Below are 27626 nucleotides of genomic sequence, written 5' to 3'. Positions count from 1 at the left end.
AGACCAGCACTATAAAAGGGGAACATTTGGATGTTTGATGGGACAGATTCCAGATAGTGAAAACAGTGTATCATTCATTTACTTCTTAAAAGTGCTCTTGAGACTCCACCTAGGACGTCTCACTGAGCAGCTTACCTATTGTAATTAATTTGTTTACATACGTGAACATTTGGCGCCCACCGTGGGGCAACGGTAAAACTTTCCAACGACCTAGCTCCATTTTCAACAAACCTACCGTCATGGTACGACGCGGACAAACCCGGACCTCGTCCGGATCCGAGCTGGAAGACGACGCCAACCCCCAACTAGCCCAGCTGCTCGAGGCAGTGCGTGAGCTTCAAGAGCGGAATGTCGAGCAACAGAGACAAAATGACGAACATCAACGTCTGCAGGCAGAAGCCCTTGCTCGGGAGGCCGAGCTGAAGCAACAACTGGAAGATCGAGAGCGCGAGCTCAGACATCAGATGGAGGCCAGAGAGAGGGAGCTGAGGGAGCAGCTTGAGCTCTTGAGAAACAACGTGACTGGAGCTGAAACCACCAGATTGATGCCTAAAGTGTTCCAACCATTCTCAACGGAAATACAAACGGTGGAAATCCCTCGTCACTTTCGGGAACCCACCATTGACTCGTACGATGGGACGAGTGACCCACATAGTCACGTCTCAACTTTCCAAACGCAGATGTTCATAAGCGGAGCTGATGATGCATTAAGCTGCAAAATTTTTGCTGGGACCTTGAAGGGTGTAGCACATAAGTGGATAGCAGGGCTGCCTGCCAGATCAATCACAAACTTTGAGGACTTGGCCACTCGTTTCGTTGCCCAATTCGCAGCAAATACCGTGAAGCCTTTCCTACTGGCAGATTTGTTTGACATCCGCCAGCGCCCCACTGAATCCTTGAAGAGCTATCTGGCTCGGTTCAACAACGCCACTCTCATGGTGACGGAGCCGAATGAGGATATTTTTGTTATGGCATTTGAGAAGGGTCTGAACTCTGGAGCTTTTAGTGAAGCTTTGAAGTTGCGCAAGGCACATTCCATGAATGAGATTCGGATGAGGGCGGAGAAGCACATTGAAGCCGAGGAGATAACAAGGGAGAAAGGATCTAGAGAGATACGAGGCAGAGACCGGGCTAACGAGGATCGTCGGGAAGGAGTGATGAAAAGGTTAGGGGGAGAAGGGTTCCCAAGAGGTGTCCCACTGGATCGGGGAGGCCGCTCAGAGCGTGAAGTCCCTACCAGAAGGAACCCAAGGGAGGAAAATTTCACTCCTCTCAACAAGGGAAGAGCTCAAATACTCAAAGAGGTTATGAACACTCAGATTATCAAGCGACCGCCTCCAAACCCTCGTCCTATGGGGAGTGAAGCAGGGTTGTGGTGTGAATACCATCGCACCCAAGGACACGATACCGACAACTGTCGTACCCTTCGAATGCACATTGAAAAGTTGATACAAGAGGGTCACCTTGGGCGCTACGTTCAAGGAAGGGGTGGAGGCTACCATGACAAAAGGGCTGCTCCTAGTAGAGATTCAAGTCGATCCCCGAAGCGAGGTCGTGGAAAGGAGAAGCTTCATGACAAAGAAGCTGAAGGAGGGCACGAAAGGAACAACAGAGGCACGGTCAACACCATAGCGGGGGGATTTTCTGGAGGGGGATCAACTAGCTCGGCCAGAAGAAGATATTCACGGTCCGACCAATCTTGCAATATGGTGGGAGTGTATGCTTTTAAAGAGCACCCTCAATTAGCTTTTACCTTCAAAGATTTTGAAGGACTGTATCCTCATGACGACGATCCTTTGGTCATCTCCATATCCACGGCGGGTTTCCAAATTAAACGTACAATTGTGGACACCGGTAGCTCGGCGAATGTGTTGTTTTGGGAAGTATTCAAAAAGCTAGATCTTCCCAAAGAAGTTATGAGGGAGCACCGAGGATCTCTGCTGGGATTCGCGGGAGAATCCGTCGAAATCATTGGATACGTAGACTTACGTACCACATTTGGGGAGGGGGAGAATGCAAAAACTATAGTGGTAAAATATATTGTGGTTGACGCACGATCCTCCTACAATATCATTTTAGGAAGACCAGCGTTGAATGGCTTGGAAGCAGTTACCTCAACCGCACATTTGTGTATGAAGTATCCGTTGGAAAATGGTCGTGTGGGAGTTGTCAGAGGAGATCAAATCGTCGCCAGAAAATGCTATGAGGATAGTTTGAGAAACAAAGGAGCTGAAAGGAGAAAGACACCTGAGGATTTGCGTTGCAACTTCTTGGACCTGGACTTGGACCCAAGAAGTTTTAGCAAGGATGAAGAGGAATGGCATCCAAGGCCGGCAGAGGAGGTGAAGGAAGTACAAGTGGGGGAGGAGCCATGCAAGAGGGTCAGGATCGGCACGAACTTGTCAAAAGAAATGGAGGAGGAGCTGGTATGTACACTAAGGAGGAACTTGGATGTGTTTGCATGGTCAGCCAAAGACATGCCGGGAATAGACCCAAATTTCATATGTCATCGGTTAGCCATTGATCCAATGGCGAGAGTCGTACAGCAAAGGAAGCGTAAGATGAGTATGGAGAAACAAAATGCAGTACGAGAGGAGACTCACAAACTGGTAAAAGCAGAATTTATTAGAGAGGTGAAGTACCAGACCTGGTTGGCCAACGTGGTGATGGTGAAGAAGCCTTCAGGAAAATGGAGAATGTGCACGGACTACACCGATCTAAACAAGGTGTGTCCCAAGGATGCTTATCCGCTGCCGAGCATAGATCAACTGGTAGATAATGCCTCAGGGTATGACCTTCTCAGTTTCATGGACGCTTATTCGGGCTACAACCAAATTCGAATGCACCCAGAGGATGAAGAAAAGATAGCTTTTATGACAGACAAGGCTAATTACTGTTACAAGGTTATGGCGTTTGGATTGAGGAACGCCGGAGCCACTTTTCAAAGATTGGTGGATAAAGTCTTCAAGAGTGAGATAGGCAAGACAATCGAGGTGTATGTAGATGACATGGTTGTAAAATCGACAAAAGAAGAGGATCATCAAGGAAGTCTCAACAAGGTATTCGACTTGCTTAGGAGGCACAATATCAAGCTAAATCCGGAAAAATGCTCGTTTGGAGTACAAGCAGGAAAGTTTTTAGGCTTCATGCTAACCAAGAGGGGAATAGAGGTCAATCCGGAAAAGTGCAAGGCCATCATGGATATGAGGAGCCCAGCTGATGCGAAGGAGGTACAAAAGCTAACTGGGAGGATTGCTTCGCTCACAAGGTTCTTGTCATGCTCAGCTGACAAGAACCTACCCTTTTTCCAATTGCTGCGAAAAAATGAAAAGTTTTGCTGGACAGAAGAGTGTGAAGGAGCGTTTCAAAAGCTAAAGGAATTTTTGACAACCCCTCCCATCCTTGTGAAACCTAAGCTAGGCACTCCCTTGATACTCTACCTGGCCGTATCTGAGAATGCATGCAGCTCGGTGTTAGTTCAAGAAGTAGGGAAGGAGCAAAAGCCAGTGTACTTTACCAGCAAAGTACTCCATGGAGTGGAAATACGATACCAGAAGATTGAAAAGGTGGCATTAGCTCTAATATCGTCAGCCAGGAAGTTGAGGCCTTACTTTCAAAGTCATACCATAATAGTTCGGACCGATCAACCCGTTCGGCAAGTACTGCAAAAGTCGGACCTGGCAGGAAGGATGGTAGCATGGTCGGTAGAGTTGTCTGAGTTCGACATTGCTTTCGAACCAAGGGGAGCAATAAAAGCGCAAGTTCTGGCAGATTTCCTGGTAGAAATGACTACAGAAAAAGGAAACATGGAGGCAGCTAAGTGGGTGTTGTCGGTTGACGGTTCATCCAACCTTAAAGGAAGTGGGGCAGGAGTGGCATTGGAAGGACCAGACGGAGTATTGATAGAGCAATCTTTGAGGTTTGAGTTCAAAGCGAGTAACAAACAAGCTGAATATGAAGCTTTGTTGGCTGGAATGCGTTTGGCTTTGGAAGTAGGAGTTAAGGAGCTTGAGGCAAAAAGTGACTCCCAGCTAGTCTTCGGACAGGTCACAGGAAACTTCCAGACAAAGGATCCTCAACTCTTGGTGTATCTAGAGAGAGTCAGACACTTAACTCAAAAGTTTGTAAGTTTCAAATTATTACATGTACCTAGAGAGCAGAACAGTAGAGCAGATTTGTTGGCTAAGTTGGCTAGCACTAAGCGACCAGGAAATAATAGATCAGTGATCCAAGAAACTTTGAAGCGACCGAGCATTGAACAAGAGGAATTGCTTTTTCTTACAGAAGATTTCGAGTCATGGATGGGAGATATCATCCGTTATCTAAGGGATGGTCAACTTCCAAGTGAGGAGGAGCAAGCACTTAAGGTAAAAAAAAGATCGTCCAAGTTTGTGGTTATCGCTGATCAACTCTTCAAGAGGGGATTCTCTAGCCCGCTCCTGAAGTGCTTGGCTCCCCAGCAGGCCGAATATGTAACAGCTGAGGTCCATGAAGGGGTATGTGGAACTCACATCGGGGGCAGAGCTTTGGCAGCAAAAGTACTTAGAGCAGGATACTATTGGCCGACCATGAAAGAAGATTGCTCCAAGTACGTCAAGAAGTGTGACAAGTGTCAGCGGTTCTCTAACCTCCATCAAGCTCCTCCTGAATATTTAAGCTCAGTGATTTCTCCTTGGCCCTTTTTCAAGTGGGGAGTGGATATCCTAGGTCCTTTCCCCTTAGCACAGGGTCAGGTGAAGTTTTTGATTGTGGCAGTGGACTACTTCACGAAGTGGATTGAGGTGGAGCCGGTGGCCACTATTACGGCAGATAGGATCAGGAAGTTTTATTGGAAGAAGATTATATGCAGGTTTGGTCTCCCCGCGGTTTTGGTTACTGACAACGGCACTCAATTTGCTAGCTCATCTGTGGCAAATTTCTGTAAGGAGTGGGGAATACAACTTAATTTTACCTCGGTCGAGCATCCACAATCAAATGGTCAAGCTGAATCAGCAAACAAGGTGATTTTACAAGGTTTAAAGAAGAGATTGGAGGCGGCCAAAGGATTATGGGTAGAGGAGTTACCAATGGTGATGTGGTCATATCACACTACCCCGCACTCGTCCACACAGGAAACTCCCTTCAGGATGGTGTATGGATCAGATGCTATGATTCCAATTGAAGTCATGGAACCAAGTGCAAGAGTCCTTTTCACACAGGAAGGAGTGAACGATGGTAACCTACTGAACAACTTGGACTTCCAGGAAGAGGTTCGAGCACGAGCTCAGGTGAAGGAGGAAGCTTGTAAGAGAAGAGCGGCACGGAGGTATGACTCAAAGGTGAGAAGGAGAAGTCTCAAACAAGGGGACTTAGTACTGAGGAAAAAGCCAGGAGGAGAGCAACCAGGAAAATTGCACGCACACTGGGAAGGACCTTTTAGAGTGAAGGACGAGGTGGGAAAGGGAGCTTACCGTTTGGAGCGCCTGGATGGCAAGAAGGTGCCACGCACCTGGAACGCAGCAAACCTTCGTTACTACTTCAGCTAAGGGGAGCACATCGAGAGAAATGGCCAAGTCTTGTGTTTATTTTATTATGGATAGTCTAGTATGTTAAAGAGCAGAGCTCTAATGAAGGCATTATGCCAATAGCCGTCTAGTATGTTAGAAGTAGAGCTTTAATGTTATTGGATCTTTGTATTGTACTCCTATCTATTTCTTATAATATTGAATCAAGGCCATTTTCCTGCAGGATACACCGAATCAACGTTGTAGGGAGAGATCCGTTAGAGACTCTCCTTGACGTCTCAATAAGGGTGGTCGGGTAGAGCCACGCCTTCAAGACCTAAGCGAGTATCGGTATAGACCCGACCCTTAGGCAAATCTACGTTATAGGGAGAGATCCGTTAGAGACTCTCCTTGACGTCTCAATAAGGGTGGTCGAGTAGAGCCACGCCTTCAAGACCTAAGCGAGTATCGGTATAGACCCGACCCTTAGGCAAATCTACGTTATAGGGAGAGATCCGTTAGAGACTCTCCTTGACGTAGATTTGCCTAAGGGTCGGGTCTAAACCGATACTCGCTTAGGTCTTGAAGGCGTGGCTCTACTCGACCACCCTTATTGAGACGTCAAGGAGAGTCTCTAACGGATCTCTCCCTATAACGTAGATTTGCCTAAGGGTCGGGTCTATACCGATACTCGCTTAGGTCTTGAAGGCGTGGCTCTACTCGACCACCCTTATTGAGACGTCAAGGAGAGTCTCTAACGGATCTCTCCCTATAACGTAGATTTGCCTAAGGGTCGGGTCTATACCGATACTCGCTTAGGTCTTGAAGGCGTGGCTCTACTCGACCACCCTTATTGAGACGTCAAGGAGAGTCTCTAACGGATCTCTCCCTATAACGTAGATTCAGTGTATCCTGCAGGAAAATGGCCTTGATTCAATATTATAAGAAATAGATAGGAGTACAATACAAAGATCCAATAACATTAAAGCTCTACTTCTAACATACTAGACGGCTATTGGCATAATGCCTTCATTAGAGCTCTGCTCTTTAACATACTAGACTATCCATAACAAAATAAACACAAGACTTGGCCATTTCTCTCGATTTGCTCCCCTTAGCTAAAGTAGTAACGAAGGTTTGCTGCGTTCCAGGTGCGTGGCACCTTCTTGCCATCCAGGCGCTCCAAACGGTAAGCTCCTTTTCCCACCTCGTCCTTCACTCTAAAAGGTCCGTTATAGGGAGAGATCCGTTAGAGACTCTCCTTGACGTCTCAATAAGGGTGGTCGAGTAGAGCCACCCCTTCAAGACCTAAGCGAGTATCGGTTTAGACCCGACCCTTAGGCAAATCTACGTTATAGGGAGAGATCCGTTAGAGACTCTCCTTGACGTCTCAATAAGGGTGGTCGAGCAGAGTCATGCCTTCAAGACCTAAGCGAGTATCGGTTGTGTAGACTTGGACAAATTTACGCGGTAAGAGAAATGCATAGTAAAAGAGAGCATGCTGAAGTACACCACAATAACAAGAGATACCATAGCAATCCGAAGGTTAAATAATACAACATAGTTTGGCCCAAAAGTGACCTAATGCAAATGGCCGAAATGGCCTTACAGGAAAATAAAATAACATAAGTCCGAGTACAACACAATAAATATCAGCTATCCAACGACTCCACGACGTCCCCACTAGTCTGGACGGATCTCATCAAGATCAAGGTTGGGAAACTTAGCACGGACCTGGTCAAGAGCTTCACGGAAGCCATTATCGTACTCAGTTACCCCCTGGCTTGCAAGTTCGGAGATCCTCATCTGCAGCGTGTCTCGCGCTTCCTGGGCGGCAACCAAAAGAGTTTGAATTTCAGATTTCTCATTCCTTAAAGTTTGAAGCTTCCTATTAGAAGTTCTCAAGTCCGTCTCAGCCTTCTCCAACTCCTTAGTGGCATGATTATACTGACCTTCCAACTCTGCGCACCGTCTCTCAAGTGTATTGACCTTATCTTTCAATGGTTGTAAATTCTTGAGCAAATAATCAAACTGGCGACGACAAAGATCCTCGGTGGAGTTAGCTAGAGCACTCGTCCAGAAAGAGTAAGCTCTCATGGCTTGCAGGGACTCATAGATTCCAAGATGATTCATCCTCGCTGTGTCTGCTGAGGTAGTGGCTTGATTCAAAACCTGGTTAAAGGGAAAATCAACATCCCACAGTGATGGGTCCGCGGCTCCGGATTTTCCAATCGCTAGCTCGGCATGCCAAGTTCCCAATGGAGGCATGTAAGGAGCGGGCTCCGAAACCTCAGGCTCGGAACGTTCCTCGACGACTTCGGGGGCCACTACCATAGAAGTATCAGGACGATTTCTTTTGGAGCTCGTCTTGGAAGGGGGATCTTTTGGGTGAGCGGTGGAACATCCAATGTGCTCGTTTTGTCCAGGGTTGGAGTAGGCAACCCCCTGCACCACAGCTTGTTGAGCCCTAGCAGCACGACGCTCTTCCTTAGTGAGTGGTGCCATCCCGGCTGATCCTGCAAAAAAAAAAAAAAAAAATTTGTGTTAGCATAATCACGATAATTGATGTGGAGATGCAAACAAGTCTTGTACATATATTAAAAGAGAAAAAGAAGAGTTAGAGGGGTAGGGGAAGAATAATAATTACTCAATAACGAGATTAGGTTCTCGCGGTGGTTTTCATTTCCAAGCACTTTCGATGCCGGGACAGGCGTAGCCTGACGCAATAGCGAGATCAACTGGTCGTCTACATCCGATTTTGGTAGAGTGCTAAGTCTAATTTTAGAACGAGGATTTCCCGTCCAATATAGAGGAAATAGAGGATTTCCAGACTCGTCGTGAAACAATCGGGGATAGTTGGGCCCAGGACGGACGCGGAAGAAGTTCTTTTTAAAAGTGTGTATTCCCTTCCAAGAAGTGTGATAGGGTATGACAAGGCGGCGACCAGAGAAGTTACTCAGGCTCATCCATGAGTTGTTGGTACTTTTTTTTGCTAGGAAAAAGCTAAAGAATACGTAGGCGGACGGAGAAAAACCAACTCCATGGCAAATGACTTCAAAGGAGCGAAGGAAAGACCACGCTCCGGGATGAAGTTGGGTAGGAGCTACATTAAGGATTCGAAGGATCTCACATTGAAAATCAGTAAAGGGCAGACGAACTCCCAATTTCTCAAAGAAGCAATCATATACATAGGTATAGTATTCTGACTTTCGGTTAGACGGAGAATGATAGACAAACTCTCCTTCCACACAAGGGAAGATGTCAAAGAAGCCTTTCCGGGAGGGCTTCGTTAGACGTTCATAAAGTTTAAAGATGCTGTTGTGGTCATCATAGATGGAGGATTGACGGATTTCCTCAGCCGCCGAATCATGCTCACTTTCTTCCGACATGGCTACGGAGGAAGGAGGGTCAGAAGAGCTAGACATGGATTGATCACTCATGAAGGATTGAACGCACTAGTTCCTGACACAAACAAACACATAGTTATTATTGTGTGTACATGGCATGTTGCTTGATAGATATATTTATATCATTAAGTAAAAAAAAAAAAAGAACCCGTTAGTTAGCCGCTTTCTCTCTTCCCTGCCCGTCCCCTTTTCTATCTATTTTATCCCATCTATCTTTGTTACTATTATTACTCTACCCGGCCCCATCAAAAGTTCCAACACAATTCTCTCTACCCCTCCTCTCCTTTCTACCTACCCGCCCTCTCCCTTTTCTCCTATCCATTTTTCTCTCTCTGGACTACTCATAAAAATAAAGAGATGGCATTGGTGAAGCTCATGATATTTTCCTATACAATACAACTTCTCCACCCACCCATTTTCACTACTACCATTATTGTTATTTAATAATAATAGTACCAAAAATATGAGCACATCCATACTTCCTTCCCTGGGAGTCACGCCTAGGATAAACTCTCTAAGTGTAACTCTCCTTGACTCTTAATATATGTATAATAAGGTGTAAATATACTTTGAGATGTATATAATTACACAAAGTGTTGATGAGTGTACTATGCAAAAGTGTACTATACAAATTCCTAGCATTATTTAAGTTAAAATTTTGTCTCAACATCACTAACACTCCCTCCTACCCGTCCTTTCCTTCTTCCTACCCGTCCCCACTCCTTCTTCCAACCCGTCCCCACTCCTCTTCCTACCCGTCTTTCTCTTTCTTTCTCCCAATTGGCACAGTAAAAATTAACTCTACACCACACATATCTTTTCTCTAAAAATAAAGGGATGGCATTGGAGAAACTCATGGGCTTTTTGTCATACTAAACACCATATAGCTACACGTGAATGTCATAGATGATAAAAGGAAAATTTCTTCCCATTACAAATATCCAAGAACTAGCATGTCTTTGTTAAAAAATGTGACCTTCCTGTGTCCTTTCACTCCACCCGTCTCCATCCCTCTTCACTCTACCCGCCCATTCCCCTTCACTCCACCCGTCTCCATCCCTCTTCACTCTACCCGTCCATTCCCCTTCACTCCACCCGTCCCGCTCTCTATCTTCCCTATCTCACCAACCCATCCTTCAGTATTAAAGCTCTAAAAATAAAGAGATGGCTGGTCTGAACGTGATTGAGGGAAAGAAGGGGTATTTCAAAGACAAAGCTAAGACGCATAGAAGGTTTACTACCATGTGAGGATGAGAAAAATATGGCAAGTTTCTATAAGTTTATCTAAACATTCTAACCTTTATCATGTCATGAGAAATACACAATCAAATATGCAACCAAAGGAAAAATAATGTGATTTAAAGTTGGAATGGGCGAGTTAACTCAGTGAGTTGGGCGGAGTCGAGTTGACTCGCTGAGTTGGATGGGTTTGAGTTCGGTTTGCTGTGGTGTTGTTGGTTTTAAATTTTATCTCTTTAACCACATCAACATGAGTACAACCACGTCATCATACATACCATATTACAACATCTAGCCATAGAATACATGGTAAACTAGTTTATTAAGGCAGCAGGCAAAATGTATTAAGTGACAAAATCTATAACTTGGTTGCTAGAAAACACAAGTGAGTCAACTCGGTAGTTGTTATGGTTGTGACTTGTTGTTATGGTAGTGGTATGATGGCAGCAACCATGGTATTCAAGAAGATATAAAATGGGGCATGTAGTAAAGAAAGGTTAGTGCAAGAACATAAATGAATTTATCAAGTAAAGCATGAAGATAAAACAAGCCATTACCTTTGAAAAAGTGGACGAAGGACGGCGTGATGAGGCTAAAAGAGCCAACGAGGAGGACGGCGTCGCGTGTAGAAGAAGACAAGCTCCAAAATTGTAAAATGTGAAGTAGTAAAAATATGGTGTAAAAATTATGAGGTAAAAATTCTTCATTTATAGAGGAAGGAAGGTGCGGGCCCCGGTGAATTTGGTTGGAAAAATTATTATGGTGAGTAGAAAAGTTATTGTGGTAAGTAGAAAAATTATTATGGTGAGTAGAAAAGTTATTGTGGTAAGTAGAAAAATTATTATGGTGAATAGAAAAGTTATAGTGGTGAGTAGAAACTTAAATGAGGTGGATATAAATTAATGAGGATTGACATTTTGATGGGATGCAAACGTCTACGCCGTAACGGGTTCGACGTTTGCTGGAACTGTGGACTGGTATGGATCGATCAAACAGGGAACAAACGTCCACGCCTTAACAGGCTTGACGCTTGGTGGACTGTGGACTGGTATGGATAGATCAAACAGAGAACAAACGTCTAAGCCTTAACAGGCTTGACGCTTGGTGGACTGTGGACTGGTATGGATCGATCAAACAGAGAACAAACGTCTACACCTTAACAGGCTTGACGCTTGGTGGACTGTGGACTGGCATGGATAGACCATTCCCTTTGATGGTTCAAGTCAAGACGGCCAGCTCAGCACGACTTCAGTCAACGACGGATTGATTGTTCAAGTCAAGACGGCCAGCTCAGCACGACTCCAACCGGATTGATTGTTCAAGTCAAGACGGCCAGCTCAGCACGACTTCAGTCAACGACGGATTGATTGTTCAAGTCAAGATGGCCAGCTCAGCACGGATGATCGACGCATCTCGATTCCACGCGCCTGGTACGGATGAGTTGCACTATAGTCCACGTGCGGCCGTACAGAAAACAGGCAACCAATAGAAGGCTCTGGATCACAACTTAATGGGCCTTGAATGATCAGAGAAAGGCCCATTAGACCAGCACTATAAAAGGGGAACATTTGGATGTTTGATGGGACAGATTCCAGATAGTGAAAACAGTGTATCATTCATTTACTTCTTAAAAGTGCTCTTGAGACTCCACCTAGGACGTCTCACTGAGCAGCTTACCTATTGTAATTAATTTGTTTACATACGTGAACAAGGCTATTACTCATGGGATTGAGATTTTACAGCCGAAAATGGACGCGGATTTCTAGAGAGATTGTGTTGACGAGGAACGCATCGCAATGCCGAGACCGTTACCGCACCAACGGATATGCTTGGATGAACTTTTAGAAAACGAAATTGATGATTTGATATGTTTTGTTTGCAAATTAGTGGGTACTTTTTTTTACATCTGCATAATCACCTAATTGTAACCCTTGCAGTATTATTTTTTGTTGTTGTTACAACTTCTAGTATATATATCTAAAGTTACATTTAGAATTTCAGTGATTAAAACAATGAAAAATCGCCTTAGCAGAATGTCTTGATATTGCTGTTCCTGATCTAGACGAACCTTGTTTTGCTACGCGTTTGCGCTTTTTTCCATGAATGATTATATAAAAAGTCAAACCTGTATTGAATTGCTAGGGGCGTTCATTATACATAATCGTGTAATAAATTGCTTAAGCTTATCTAATTATTGTGGTATTCCAACCGGTATTGATATACAATATTTTTAAAAAAAAAATAGATGTAAAATATTTACAAAATACAAGTAGTAGCATCCGAAGAGTACAACAGGGACACGATTATTATCTAGTGTCCGTGCTTGCACTGGCAGGCTGCCACAACAAATGTGTCAGTAGGGTTAAACCAACAAACCTTCCTTGAATTTGCATTCCCAACTTGTATGTCAAGCACATCGGAGAATTCCAGCAACTTATCTTTATTACATTTGTCAAAATTTTCTTTAATCATTTGCTTTTGCTGCGGCAATGATATTTGGTTTTAGAAGCTTAAAGAGAGGAGTGCTTAATTATGCATAAAAGCAAGCATTCATTCGTTGTCATATACGACTTGGTTGCAAGTTACAAGCATACCTCATTTTCATGCTACACAAAACCAGAAAACCTTAATATATTTTACTTAATCGCAGCTGCCTGCGAAATACATAGTAAAAGATTAGTTAAACAGAAGCATAATAACATCTGTTTGACCAGTGAATTTCATTATTCCAGGTAAGTGTAACCTTTTAACAGTCTAAGGATGAACTCTCCAATATCCTTAACTATAGAGGTGGGATACTATATAGGTTAGAGGAGGGATATTTTGACTCCAAGAGTAAGTTTAAAAACTTACTCCAAATCATGACCCTTGGTGTTGTTATTAGTTAATGGTTGTGATTAAGTAGTGATTAATTAGTAATTATCACTCATGTATGGAATTTTTTTCTCCTTCATTTACTGAAACCCGCTGTGAGTGCCTTCACAAGGGCAGCGGATTAGGTTTTGGAAATAGCCATACATACATTCAAACAAACTCCTTTGAATCGAAAGTTTTATGGTGGTCCAACCTGTTCTCGTGCTTCTGTGTTTAAATTGTATCAAACCAATTTTGTTGCTCAATATTATATGGAATTCACCTCTCTAGCTAATCTAGTTAATGAACAAAGCAGTAGTATTGGCACAATTTTATGAACAAAAAAAACCACACTTGAACTAAATCTGTTATAAATCTATAGATCCAAAAACCACCGCCACCACAAGCACAAACCCGTAAAACATTCAATCGGTTTTTCACAATATGGAACATTAATCTGATGTACATATTTGTCGTGTGAGACGGAAAGGATGGTTTAGCATACAATTGATTTGTGATTTTTTATTTTGAATTGGAAGATATCAATGATGCAATGCATAGATTTAGTAAATAATCCCTCAAAAATTTCATCGGCTAAAGCCAATTATTTTTTGATAAATTAAGGGACAGTTTTTTCTACAAGGAAGATGATGATAGAGAAGAACAACTTTTTGTTTTTTCAGAAAACTACAGTAGTCTGCATACTTTTCTGCTCACGCAAAGGAAATAAATGACTGGTTTCAACCGTTAGATGAAAAGAAAATAGAGTCATGATTTGGAGCAAGTTTTTAAACTTACTCTTGGAGTCAAAATATCCCTCCTCTATAGGTTAACAGAAAATAAATGGTAGAAAATGACTGAAATAAAAAATTAGATTGTTCATGAATGTGCAGTAGGATATCCCTTTCCTCTCCTACCAAAGAGGATTGTATGGCAATTTAAGAGTCATAAAAATTATTAGCTGCTATGATGCAGAAACATGTATCTAAGGCATAAAATGCATTATAGACATGAATATGAAAAATTATAAGAGAGAATTCATAACACACAATTAAGGCTAACTATGAATCTGAGATGAATACCTTTTCAACTTGAAATTCTTTGGATGCATCTCTGTCCTATGATTTCTACCAACCTCTGAATTGATTTCCTTTCATGTACAGGACGGTTGGTTGTAGGAGTTGCTGGCTCTGTCTCCTTCAGTTCCTTTATTTTCTTTTTCACCTCCTAATGGTTGTTTCCTCCTCTCCCACACTTTTTTATTCCTTTCTCAACTTCAATATCTTCAGAAGAACCATCTTCATTTGACTTATCGTCAACCTTATCCTTACCATCCAACTCCTCTTCTCGGCTTTTCTCCTTTTCACTGTTCTCACATTTGACTTCAGGGATATCCTCTATCTCTTTTTGTTCCTTTGTTTTCCTTTTTCACCTTCTACCCTTCGACCTTTCCTTTCCTGCATTTTTCCAATCCTTCCTCCACTTTGACATCTTCATTTGACTTATCATCCTCCCCCTCTTCTTGACTTTTCTCCTTTTCACTGCCCTCATCGTTGTCTTCAGGGATAATCTCTTCTTCCATGACTTCTAATTCGGGTTTCTTAGCTTCAACGCTTTCTCTCGCTTTTTTACTATCCATGGTTTCCTCACCCAATTTGTCATCCTCAAACCCATGATCATCTTTCTTATTTTCTTCTGTTTCATTCACAAAATCATCTCCTGATACTTCATATGCCAACATCTTTCTCATCCTCTTTTGTTTCTTTCCCTTCATCAACTTTCTTATCCTCTTTTATTCCTTCCCAACCACCAATTTTGGTATCGTTATCTGTTATGACATCACCATCATCAGCTTTTTTATCATCTTCCATTTCTAGTTCTTCCACCCCATCAGTTTTTTTTTATCAACTACCATTGCTTTCATACCATCCTCCAAATCTTTGACTTCGTTATCCTCCAAGATTTTTCCTACTTTAGGTTCCAGGTCCTTCTTTTCACCCATGTCATCTAGGTGGTTTTCTAGCATCCTATTGCCATTTGAGTCAGTCTTGGAAACTATATTATCTGAGCACTACATTGGTTTCATTAAATTGGACAACTTGTGCCTATCAATGTAACAACAAAAAAAATTAAATTTAAGAACATCATCAACGTCAACTTACAAAAAAAGGGACAAAATTCAAGATTGTTTGAAAGTGTTGTTAAATAGCGGCACTACAACGTAATTGCATAGCAGAATTTGGATGAATATCTACTGTTCAACAATGCACTATTTGTATAAAACATTGTGAAATGGTGACTATAGCGACACAATAGCACAGTTGCATCGCAGAATTTGAGCAAACTGCTATTTTTCGTGATCTGCAATTTACAAAGCTGTTCAAACAGGTCCGCGAAATAAAAAAATTCAATTGCTATCCCAACTGAAATAACCAAATATATCCAATGCCATGATAAGTTGACAACACTTAGCAATAAAAGCTTGAAAATTGACCCATCACTATATACTATATCAATAAAAAATGCAGTTTACAAACAATAAAAATCAAATTCTATGTACCATAGTACCCTTTTTTCCACCCCAGCAGCAGCAAAACAAAAAATAGGGTTGAATATTATAGCAAATAATCAAATAAAAACCATCAAAGTTTTAATTTTTTTCACAACAATGATAATTTTCAAAGACCTTAAATTCCACACACAAAAAAGTGAAAGATACAAACCATTATACCCTTTTTTCACCCCAAAACAAAAACAGGGTTGAATATTATCGCAAATACTAATCAAATAAAATTGGTGCCACAAATTTGAATCTAAAAAATGGTTCTGAAAATGGGAAACAAAAACGATTTGTCGGATGGTGAGATTACCTATGAGATAGATCAGACAAGTTGATCGGGCGGAGAGACAGAGAGGATGGTGTCGATTTCACCTTATCATATGTAGGTTTCTTTGTCCTTTGAGAAGGAAAAAAAAAATGAGAAAGTGTGAGTGAATGGTTCTTTTTTGTTGTCGAGAGACTTAATTCATGTGTGTGAGATGAATGTCAGCATAGACACTTTCCAACTCATTCTCTTTTAATTTCCACTAAATTATGATGGTCCCATGTAAATTTTAATCAATTAAAACAAGTGCGCTGAAAAATGGTGTGTGTTGCTAACATTTCTCTTTGTGTAATTCATTTTTTTTTAATTAAATTCGTGTTATTCATTTTTTGTTAAGTAATTGGTGGTCAAGCCACATATTGTAAATGCGGAGATAGAATGATAAATTTATGTTAATAATTTAACATTTGAGTTTGGATCATTTCATATTTGAATTTATTTTAAAATAAACTAATGTAAAAATATGACATTATCTTTATTTTATGGGACTTGATTGATTGAACGACGATTCATATCAAATAAAACTATGACAAAGTAAGGTTACCGACATCAGTTGCAAATTTACTTATGTAACTAATTTTAATTGGTTGTTGGATAAATTATCCACAATTGTTCAGAGAAAACATAGGTCTTAATTTGATAAGAAAAAAAAGGTAACTATGTCTCATCTTATTGTTTTTTTTTACAAAATGTCTCACCTTATTGTTATAAATTAGCTTAAATAGTTAAATTGTTTGGCGTATTTTTTATTTTTGTCACTGTTTTTTTGATAACAAACCCTATAAATTATAAACGTTTTGCTTTTGGTCTTTGTCCTCTTCATCTACACATTATCAATTGATAGCTACAATAATATACTACAAATGTATCATTCCTTCAAAAAAAATATACTACAAATGTATCGCATTAACTGAACATTTGTTTTGATTTAAAATGCAATTTGAACGAAAACACGATCTGTATGTATCCACAAATAAATTATGGGTGCGTTTGTTTTGGATTATTTTAAAAAAAATTAATTTTTTATAAAAAAAAAAAAATCACTTTTTCCATTTTTAAGTGTTTGTTTTGGATTTTCAAAAAATCATTTTATCAAAAAAATCTATTTTGACTCTAAAATGAAAAGTCATTAGGATTAGCTTTTTTTAAAATCTATTTTTTTTCAAATACAAGGAGGTAACACATGAACTAGTTAAAAACCATTTTTTAAGGGTTTTGTTAACAAGTGCCCTAAAAGCATTGTTTAAACATATTAAAATAGCAAATTTTGCATTGGGTCTTGTTAACAAGTGCCCTAGGGTGCCTTTTTTTAGGGAACTTGTTAACAAGATCCTTAAAAAAAAAAAAAGGCATTGTTTAAACATTATTAAAGTAGCAACTTGTGTAGTAAGCAAACACAAATAGCTTTAGATTTTTTTTTTAAAATCTCTAGATTTTTTTAACATAAAATCTATTTTTTTAAAAGCTAAAATGCACCCTATATTACAAATTGATAATCATTTTCTTTTGAAGGAAGTTGATAATCATTTCTACACCGAACCAGATCCAAATATTATTTCCATTGTTGACATATCAAGCTAAACTAAATCCCTCAGTCATATGTGGATTGATTAGTGACCAATATAATTTAGATCATCGCCCTTTCATTGATATGTTAGTTATGCCGATTTTAATTATCGGGAGCTTTGCTTCTTCAAAAAAATTATGGGGAGCTTCATTTGGCGTGGTAAAACACAAAAGCAAGTAAAACTTCAAATTGATGGAAGTTATTGTAAGTAAAACAAGTAAATACTGAAATGAGCGAAAGAGACCCTAGAATCACACTCAAAATCAGGACATCTAAACTCAAAACAAGTAAAACGCAAAAACAAAAGAGACCCTAGAATCACACTCAAAATCAGGTTTTTAAGCAAGTGAATTCAGCACACAGAAATACTGAAATGAGCGAAACCAGATCTCGAATTTGGAAGTAAAGTTGATAAAAATGAACTATTGTGATCAAATACTTTATTTTTCCAAAAACTGACGGTAAAAGGACCAGAAGAATGGACAAGTAACGTGAATAAATCGATAGACAAGCAAAAATCTTGTTTAACAGGGTCACACAAGAACAATAAAAAAGTGGCTATAAAAAATCACAAGAAAAATTAACAAGCAACATTAACAAGAAAAAATCAAAGCAGTAACAAACAAAATTCAAAGCAGGAAGCTGATAAACACACAGACTGTAGCACACCTGAGTTGCAATGCAAACGAAGAGAATGAAGAAACACACGAAAGCCTGGCTTTAATTTTGATTCTGGAAGGAATGAATAGGTCAGAGAGAGAACAAAAGAGAGCAAATATAGGACGAAAAGGGAAGGCGCTAAACTGAGTTGTTATAATTTGTTCTATGTAAATAGGTATTATTACTCAGTGATCATAATATCACTTAGTTTACAATTCCTTGCTGAGCAAGTTACAGCTGTTAGGCTTCTTATCATATATTGCATGCTTATGATAGGTTACCATGCACTTACAGTTTTGTATATATACCAGTTGTAATGATCAATTCATCAATAACAAATCATTTTACTCTCATTTCTCTTCTTTCCTAATATGGTATCATGCGCCTCTTCTCCATAGGAGAAAGGTTGTTACGATCCAATAACGGTTTTGTAACCGTTTTTCTCCGCTGCATTTTCTTCTCCGATCATCATTTTGATCGTTGATTCTTGTTCTTTCCGGTGTTGATTCTTGTTTTCCACCGTGATTTTTGCTTCTTGTGGTTGTTTCAACCTTGTTACGCCGTTGATTTTCACAGTTGCACCAATTTCTTGCTTCTCTTCATCTTCTTCATTGAAGCTTCTTCATACTCTGTTTTTCTGCAACTTAAATTCTTCTCTGAATTTCCATGGCGCCTCGTAATTCATCTCCTGATACTGAATCTGTTTACTTCGTTCATCCTAGTGAGAATCCTAATTCTCTTTCTATTACTCCTAAGCTCACTGGTTCTAATTACATTGCATGGAGCCGCACTGTTGAGCGCTCTTTAGGAACGAAGAACAAATTAGGTTTCATCAATGGTTCAATTCCAATTCCTGATGAAGATGATTTGAACCGTTCAGCTTGGGAACGTTGTAATCATCTGGTTCAATCTTGGCTCATCAATTCGGTGTCAGAATCTATTGCACCAACTATTGTGTTTTGTGACACTGCTCTTGAGGTATGGCTTGATCTGAAAGAAAGATTTTCCAAAATTGATCGTATTCGTATTGCAAATTTGCGTTCATCAATTAACAACTTGAAGCAAGGTTCTAAGAGTGTTTTAGAGTATTTCACTGAAATGAAATCTCTTTGGGAAGAGTTATCTTCACACAGACCAATCCCTAACTGTGTTTGTGTTCATCCCTGTCGTTGTGTTGCTTCAAGAACTGCTAAGTATCATAGAAATGAAGATCAAATAATGCAGTTTTTAACTGGTTTGAATGATCAGTTTTCTGTGGTGAGAACTCAAGTTCTTCTTCTTGATCCTCTTCCTTCTTTGAACAAGGTTTACTCTTTGGTTGTTCAAGAAGAGAGTAATCATGCTTCTCTCACTTCATTAAGTGTTTCTGAAGATTCCTCTGTTCAAATTAATGCTTCTGAATCAAGGAAACCTCAAGGGCGTGGTAAAGGTTCCTATGGTAATAAACCAACTAGGTTTTGTACTTTCTGCAACCGTACAAATCATACTGTGGATTTTTGTTACATGAAGCATGGTTACCCCAATGTTAACAATAGATCCATGCCTCGTGCCAATGCAAATGCTGCTTGTCAAGAAGATGTGGAAACTGGTACTTCATCTTCTCCTAGTTCAGGTGCTTCTGCAAGTTCTTCATCTGCTGGTTTCTCTCAAGAGCAGCTTGCTCAGCTTGTATCCATGCTACAACAATCAAATTTAGTTGTTTCAGCATCTCCTCCTTCACAAGCTACTTCAAATCATGTCACTTCCACCAGCATTGCAACACCTGATGCTTCTGCAGGTATATCTGCTTCTGTTTCTTCTTCCACAAGTAAACCTTCCTTTTGGCTCATTGACTCAGGTGCAAATGAGCATATTTGTTGTGATCTTTCATATTTCAGTTCATTTTATAGAATCAAACCTATGTATGTCTCTTTACCTAATGGTAATTTGGTATTAGCTTATCATGCTGGTACTGTCTCTTTCAATTCCAAGTTTACCTTGCATCATGTTCTTTATTCACCTCATTTTAAACTCAATCTCATTTCTGTAGCCAAAGTATGTGAATCATTGTCTTGTTTCTTTCAATTTTATCTTGACAAATGTATCATACAGGACACACAGTCTTTGAAGATGATTGGTTTGGCTAAACAAGTGGATGGCTTGTACAAGTTTTATCCTTCATGCAAGGCTTCAAATATTGACTCACCTTCTGTTTCTAGTGCTTCTTGCAATGTTATTTTACCTTTCAGTTGTAATAAAAATGATCATTTTGTACCCAATGATGCCTTATGGCAATTTAGACTTGGTCATTTGTCTAATCAGAGACTTTCCAAAATGTCTCTTTTGTATCCTGATATTACTTTCAATAATAAAGATACTTGTGATCTTTGTCACTTTGCCAAGCATAAGCATTTACCTTTTATCTCTAGTTCTTCATATGCTTCTACCAATTTTGAGCTTATACATATGGACATTTGGGGTCCTTTATCTGTCACTTCTGTGCATGGACATAGGTACTTTCTTACCATTTTAGATGACCATAGCAGATTCCTTTGGGTTATTCTTCTTAAAACCAAATCTGAAGTATCTAGTCATGTCCAGAACTTCATTCTCATGATCAAAAATCATTTGCATACAACCCCCAAGTTCATAAGATCTGATAATGGTCCTGAATTCAATTTACCTTCATTTTATGCATCTCATGGTATTATTCATCAAAAATCTTGTGTTGAAACCCCACAACAAAATGGTAGGGTTGAAAGAAAACATCAACATATTTTAAATGTTGGAAGAGCCTTATTGTATCAATCCAAACTTCCACCCTCTTTTTGGTCTTATGCTATTCATCATGCAGTTTTCCTTATTAATAGAGTTCCTACACCTATATTACAAAATCACTCACCTTATTTCATGCTTCATCATAAACTTCCTAACATTTCTTTGTTTAAAGTTTTTGGATGCCTTTGTTATGCTTCCACCTTACAATCTCATAGAACAAAGTTACAGCCTAGAGCTAGAAAATCCATTTTCTTGGGTTACAAGACAGGTTATAAAGGTTTCACATTATATGATCTCCATTCCAGAGAAATTTTTGTTTCTAGGCATGTGACTTTCCATGAAAATCATATCCCTTATCCTCATTCACCCTCTTCTACTTCACCTGATTGGGAGTATTTCCCTCATCATTCTCCTTCTCCTTCTATTGATACTTCTCCTTCACAACCTCCCATTTTTGATGACATTGTTTCTCCACCTACTACTACTTCTTCTTCACAGCCTTCTCCCATTGTTGAATCTGTCCCTTCCTCTTCAACTGTTGTTCCCTTTGTTCCCAGACATTCTACCAGAAATATTACTACTCCTTCTTATTTGCAAGATTATGTTTGCAATAACATTCATGCATCCACATATCCCATTTCACATTATGTTTCTCATCACATGTTATCTAACACTCATTCTTCTTTTGTTATGTCCCTTCACTCTCAATCTGAGCCCACATCATATGTTGAGGCAAGTAAATTTGATTGTTGGAAGAATGCTATGCAAGCTGAACTTCAAGCTCTTGAGAAAACTGGTACTTGGAAGCTTGTGGATTTACCTCCCAATGTCAAGCCTATTGGTTGCAGATGGATATATAAAATCAAGTTTCATGCTGATGGTTCAATTGAGAGATACAAAGCTAGGCTTGTGGCCAAAGGATACAATCAGATTGAAGGCTTGGATTACTTTGACACATATTCTCCAGTTGCCAAGCTTACAACTGTGAGATTGGTCATTGCTTTATCTTCAATTCATAACTGGCACATTCATCAGCTTGATGTTAATAATGCCTTTCTTCATGGTGAACTTCAAGAAGATGTATACATGATAGTTCCACCTGGCATTAAGACTGATAAACCAAACCAAGTTTGTAAATTGCAGAAGTCCTTGTATGGTTTGAAACAGGCCAGTAGGAAGTGGTATGAAAGATTAACTTCCACTCTCATGCAACATGATTACATTCAGGCAGCCTCTGATCATTCCTTGTTTGTGAAGAAAACATCATCCTCATTTACTATTCTTTTAGTTTATGTGGATGACATCATCCTTGCAGGCAATTCTCTTCAGGAATTCACTCACATCAAATGTGTTTTGGATTCATTGTTTAAAATCAAGGATTTGGGCCAGTTAAAATACTTCTTAGGCATTGAAGTTGCACATTCCAAATCAGGTATTTCTCTATGTCAGAGAAAATATTGCTTGGACTTACTTGATGATTCAGGTACTATAGGTTCCAAACCTGTATCCACTCCTTCAGATTCATCAGTTAAGCTTCATCATGATTCTGGCCCTCTCTATGATGATATTCCTGCATATAGGAGATTAGTAGGTAGACTGCTATATCTTAACACTACCAGGCCAGACATTACTTTCATCACCCAGCAACTGAGTCAATTTCTCTCTAAACCAACTCAAGTTCATCACCATGCAGCTCTCAGAGTCTTAAAGTACCTCAAGGGTTGTCCAGGCAATGGTTTGTTCTTTCCCAGAAACACTTCTCTTGCCCTCCAAGGATTTTCAGATGCAGATTGGGCTGGCTGTCTTGACACTAGAAAATCAATTTCTGGTCAGTGTTTCTTTTTAGGAAGCTCTCTCATTTCATGGAGGACAAAGAAGCAGATCACTGTATCCAGATCTTCTTCTGAGGCTGAATATAGAGCTCTTGCATCTGCTACTTGTGAGCTTCAGTGGATTCTGTATCTTCTCAGAGATTTGCATGTCTCTTGTACCAAGCTTCCTGTGCTTTATTGTGACAATCAGAGTGCCATTCACATTGCCTCTAACCCTGTGTTTCATGAGCGCACAAAACATTTAGAAATTGATTGCCATTTGATCAGAGAGAAGCTGCATTCTGGCATACTTAAGCTGCTACCAGTTTCTTCACAAGACCAAGTAGCTGATTTCTTTACAAAAGCTTTACTTCCAAAGACATTTCATGCCTTATTATCCAAGTTGGGCTTGATTAACATCTATCAACCTCCAACTTGTGGGGGGATATTACTCAGTGATCATAATATCACTTAGTTTACAATTCCTTGCTGAGCAAGTTACAGCTGTTAGGCTTCTTATCATATATTGCATGCTTATGATAGGTTACCATGCACTTACAGTTTTGTATATATACCAGTTGTAATGATCAATTCATCAATAACAAATCATTTTACTCTCATTTCTCTTCTTTCCTAATAGGTATCCTTTGCGCGCACACAAAACTGCAGATACTAGCAAAACTCTTCCTCAAGAGAAAATCAGCACGATTTTTTTTTTTTTTTTAATTTTGTTGGTTTCAATAGGTGGGTAAATAGTTTATACAAAACCGATGAACATGAAAACTACCTGACATTCTTTAATCTGGGCCAAAACTGAACAAAATTGAAGAAATATGAATTTGTCCGGTTCTATAGTTTTCAATTTTGATATTCAATAACCAAAAATGCATGTAACCCTATTAATAATTTTTCATCTAAATATTGATATGAACTGAAATTATACTTAAGATAAGCATGTAGGTGACAAGCTCCTTACTAAGTTACAATCAGAGATATCCCTCTGTGTGCATAAACAAAACTGCTAAACTAAAATATGTAAAAGGTTACAGATCGAAAAAAAATTTAAAGGTTAATGTAGCATCGATTGATATAAAATCTAATAATTGTATTATAACTTTCGCATTTGCAGTTTGATACAAAATGTTAGGGCATTGATAACTATCTTATACTTCCACATTCTTTCATCAAATAGCGACTTGCATTAACAGAGGACATTAAATCGTTATGATAGAAGAACTCATTACAGTATACTCAAATATGAGTAAATATTTACAGTAAAGCAGGTTGACTAAAAACATGTGCTATTTTTTTGACTAAAGTAAAACCATGTGTCATAGTCTATATATGAAATGTATATCTTTCATTGCTGAATTAAACCTCAAACATCGAGCATTGTAGCCAAAGCAACTTTTAGTTGCAAAGGGAGTAAGCTTTTTTTTAAAAAAAGTGAAATATATTGAAACGCAACACCACTAAACCGAATCTCAAAAAATAACCATAAAGGGCCAAAAGGTACAAAGCCTGCACTAGCGGTTAAAGGTAAGAAAACATAAACTTTCCTAAGCAAAATATAGAACCTAGCTCAACTTACTAAGCATACAAATGCAATGAAAGTGCAGCCAAATAACAACACCAAGACCCCTATCAAAATATAACACCAACACTAGTACCAATTACACAAGTTAAGAGGACTAAATCTTCAGTAAGGAAAAAACAGGCCGCAGCAGATTAAAATACACCAGAACCAACACAGTTTGAGGCAGGAAACTATGCAGCACAAATTCAGATAAGTTGCTTTTCAACAACTGCAATGAAACCGTAGAACAGTCACGAAAATACACCTGCCACAGTAAATTGAGACAACAAATTACTACCTCAACAGACAACTCAATGGATCCCACGACTAAGTGAGTAAGAGTAAGCACGGCAAAATAAAAAATTGCAAGTCTATCTATATGTATGTTTCAGAAGTAAGACCAGACGAAAAACTTTAAAATATGTGTTTTGATTTCAATATGTTAAAAAAAATTGTTTTGTATCTTCCTTCCTATATATTACCTAGTTTATTTCAAGGGTGCTTTTACATTTTTGTTTGCAAAATCGATATGAAATCTCATTTGCTTAATTGCTAAACCATCAAGCTTAATCGTTCCTAGTTACTGATTTTGAACGTAAAAGTAACAAATAAAGCACAAAATTAAACAAAGGTGTAAATATTTCCTGCATACTGTACTTGAAATAGACACCATATCAATTTGTAAATAGAAAAAGAGTAACCCTTCAAACCAAAATTGATAAAGATGATTCATATCAACACATGTTCTTATAAATAAAAAAATATATCATCTCATGGCTTCATATTTTGTCATATTCCTGTCACTTGATAATAATTATAATTATGATAGACGCAACTGGCAAGCTACGTTGCATACAAGGTAAAATCCTAATATCCAATCACATACCTCTTGGGTGGAAACAAAGAAAACAACTACAGATTTATTCCTCCAATCGGAAGAAAGCCTTTTTTGTACTGTCCTATATGACAACCAAATTTGTCTCCTTCACCACCAAGCTCCTCGATCTTCTGAGTTTTCAAATCAACCCAAACTAGTTTATCATCTCTTAAGCTTAAGAAGACTATGTTGTTCTTCTTCCCAAGTCCTATGGGCGACTCAACAAAAGGAAAGGACGACCCAAACTGCTCGTGAAACGGCCCCACAATAAAGAGATTTATCCATGATTCTCTCACACCAAGTTTACCCAAAATTGATAAGCGAAAAGTAGCCTCCCTTGGATAACTTGATATCAAAGTAATGGTGCCATTTAACAGCGCCAAGTGTCTCTCCACGAATTCAACATCGAAATTACCATCCATGTTTGAGGGTATGTGTGTTGTAAACAACTCCTCATTGTTAAAATCAAATGACAACAAACACTCTTCAATATTTTTGGATTCACTTTTAGCCCACCAATGAAACATTCCATCCGTGTAGAGTCCGATACCTCGCAAAGGCGTATAGTAATAACAATTACGCATATCAACTTCAAGTTTCTTCCAAGAGTTACTTTTGAGAGAATATATCTCCCACAAGGGATCGTAAGATCTATCTTCCCATATCAAATCTTCTTCGTCGTCTGGATCATTGTCTGGAAAATAATCTGTCATTTGAACCACTTTATAGTCATCGCTAACGCGATCATAGCCAAAACCATGAAGAAAGAAGAAAGGAGTCCGATTAGGTCTTATGTTCTCAACAGGGCTGGGAGGGATGGCCTTAGAGTCACGAGTAGTTGGGTTCCACAACACAACTTGACGGGTATATTTAAATCCTTGTTTGAGACAAAGTATGCCATTAATACTAACACAGCCCACAACATAAATATTAATATCAATATCCTGAAATTGAGGTGGCCAATCTAATTTAACCCGATCCTCAAACCTCTCACCAGAGAGCCAATAAAACTCACAATGCTGGCCATGATAATAATCAAAAGGCAGTTTATGTAAGACGAGAAATGTATCATCATAATCAGAATGAATATTACATAAAATATTGTCGTAGTACATCATCATGAAATTGGGATTTTCGAATAAGAGAGACCATGATTTGCATACACATAGAAACCGCTTCAATGATTTTAAAGGCAGTTTTGACAAAATGAAGAGCACAAGATCATGAGGTAAATCGATGCAAACCTTTTCGTCAATGACAGCAACAGCCAGTGAATTGTCCATCCACAGCTTTGAGGGTGATTAAGAGGAGAAAGATGTATAGTGCAGTCTGCATGCATTTCCGAAATCTATTCCGAAATCCTAATGATAACGAGCTTTTTCAGCGATAATAACGTTGTGATCTGTTTCGGAAATCAAGTAATTAATGTGTTTATATTTATCCGTTCTTCCAAAGATTTATATTTTTACGGTTTTTTCTAGATTACCCTCTCTTGTTTAGAGGGTATTTACCCTCTCATGATATCAACCAATCAAAATGTAATATACATTGGCAACATTAAATGTCAAATAAATGAGTAAATTTTTTCTATAAAAAAAAATCAATTTTAGGTAACTTTTAATACTTTTAATTTTTATTTAATTATAGACAAGATTACATTATAGGTCATTTATCTTATTGATTTGTAACACTTTGGTCCTTTATCTTTATTTTTTTCCGTTTAGATCTTTTATCTCTCATAAAATCACATATACATCCATTTTCTCATTTTTTTATCAAAAAAATACATAATTTCATTTTTTAAAATATATTTTTATTAAAAATGAAAAAAAAATCCAGAAATATGATGAAGATGTTCATCATCTCCATCTTCTTTCTTTGAATCTTCATCATCTTCATTGATTCAGAAAAAATTCTACACAAATATATATCCAAATATCATGAATTAATGTTATGTTCACCTCAAATCTTCTTTTAAACACAAAAATCAAAACCCTATAGAAAAGAGATTTAGTTTCGTCACAAAAAAAAATTAGTTATATAAATTGTCACACCGTATATTATTATTATTTTCTAACTCAATATTCAAACCCGGCATAAAAATAACCCCAAAATTGAGAGCAGCTTTGCACATCAATTTTGTTGTTTCCCGAACAATCTTAACTTTTGTAAAGCCTAACCCTTCCGCCAGTGACTAAGCCTCCACCATCCGCCTTGCAACATTTGTGAAATTAAGGTTTTGATTTTTGTGTTTAAAAGAAGATTTGAGGTTAATATAACATTAATTCACGATATTTGGAGATATATTTTACTAGAATTTTTTTTATTTAAAGAAGATGATGAAGATTCAAAGGAAGAAGATGAAGATGAGGAACATCTTCATCATATTTTTGGATTTTTTTCATTTTTAATAAAAATATATTTTTAAAAATAAAATTATGTATTTTTAATATAAAAAAATGAGAAAAAAGATGTATATGTGCTTTTAAGAGAGATAAAGGACCTAAACGG

General features: G+C 38.7%; 3 protein-coding genes and 1 long non-coding RNA gene across 4 annotated transcripts; 1 reads left to right on the top strand and 3 right to left on the bottom strand.

Moving 5' to 3' along the window:
* Positions 1 to 239: 239 nt before the first annotated feature.
* LOC146925280 (uncharacterized) lies at positions 240 to 2959 on the top strand. The gene is made up of 2 exons (XM_085711951.1): positions 240 to 2802; positions 2904 to 2959. The coding sequence occupies exons 1-2, from the start codon at positions 240 to 242 to the stop codon at positions 2957 to 2959; spliced, it is 2619 nt and encodes an 872-aa protein (XP_085568077.1).
* Positions 2960 to 6990: 4031 nt separating this feature from the next.
* LOC146925279 (uncharacterized) lies at positions 6991 to 8968 on the bottom strand. Its single transcript, XM_085710243.1, has 2 exons — positions 8131 to 8968; positions 6991 to 7999 (listed from the first exon to the last, which is right to left on the bottom strand). The coding sequence occupies exons 1-2, from the start codon at positions 8921 to 8923 to the stop codon at positions 7167 to 7169; spliced, it is 1626 nt and encodes a 541-aa protein (XP_085566369.1). The 5' UTR covers positions 8924 to 8968; the 3' UTR covers positions 6991 to 7166.
* Positions 8969 to 12280: 3312 nt separating this feature from the next.
* On the bottom strand, positions 12281 to 15979 carry LOC146925278 (uncharacterized). The gene is made up of 4 exons (XR_015010459.1): positions 15853 to 15979; positions 14065 to 15087; positions 12724 to 12783; positions 12281 to 12610 (listed from the first exon to the last, which is right to left on the bottom strand). It is a non-coding gene; the product is annotated as an uncharacterized LOC146925278 (long non-coding RNA).
* An 8156-nt stretch (positions 15980 to 24135) lies between these two features.
* Positions 24136 to 26508, bottom strand: LOC146925277 (F-box protein CPR1-like). The gene is made up of 2 exons (XM_085710242.1): positions 25125 to 26508; positions 24136 to 24503 (listed from the first exon to the last, which is right to left on the bottom strand). The coding sequence occupies exon 1, from the start codon at positions 26396 to 26398 to the stop codon at positions 25151 to 25153; it is 1248 nt and encodes a 415-aa protein (XP_085566368.1). The 5' UTR covers positions 26399 to 26508; the 3' UTR covers positions 24136 to 24503; positions 25125 to 25150.
* Between the last annotated feature and the right edge of the window lie 1118 nt (positions 26509 to 27626).

Source organism: Medicago sativa, chromosome 5 (assembly GCF_051527215.1).
Source record: "Medicago sativa cultivar Bolivia chromosome 5, Bolivia_mono, whole genome shotgun sequence".
In the NCBI taxonomy this organism is placed as follows: Eukaryota; Viridiplantae; Streptophyta; class Magnoliopsida; order Fabales; family Fabaceae; genus Medicago; species Medicago sativa.
The sequence above is the reverse complement of the archived record's forward strand: the minus strand, read 5'-3'. Positions and strand labels throughout refer to the sequence as shown.

Bases quoted from the DNA above. Each gene is read 5' to 3' on its own strand.
- LOC146925280 (XM_085711951.1), top strand. From the start codon at position 240: ATGGTACGACGCGGACAAACCCGGACCTCGTCCGGATCCGAGCTGGAA. The intron at 2,803-2,903 runs GTTTCATGGACG...TACTGTTACAAG, and splicing joins CTCAGGGTATGACCTTCTCA to GTTATGGCGTTTGGATTGAG.
- LOC146925279 (XM_085710243.1), bottom strand. From the start codon at position 8,923: ATGAGTGATCAATCCATGTCTAGCTCTTCTGACCCTCCTTCCTCCGTA. The intron at 8,000-8,130 runs GTAATTATTATT...TTTTTTTTGCAG, and splicing joins GAACCTAATCTCGTTATTGA to GATCAGCCGGGATGGCACCA.
- LOC146925277 (XM_085710242.1), bottom strand. From the start codon at position 26,398: ATGGACAATTCACTGGCTGTTGCTGTCATTGACGAAAAGGTTTGCATC.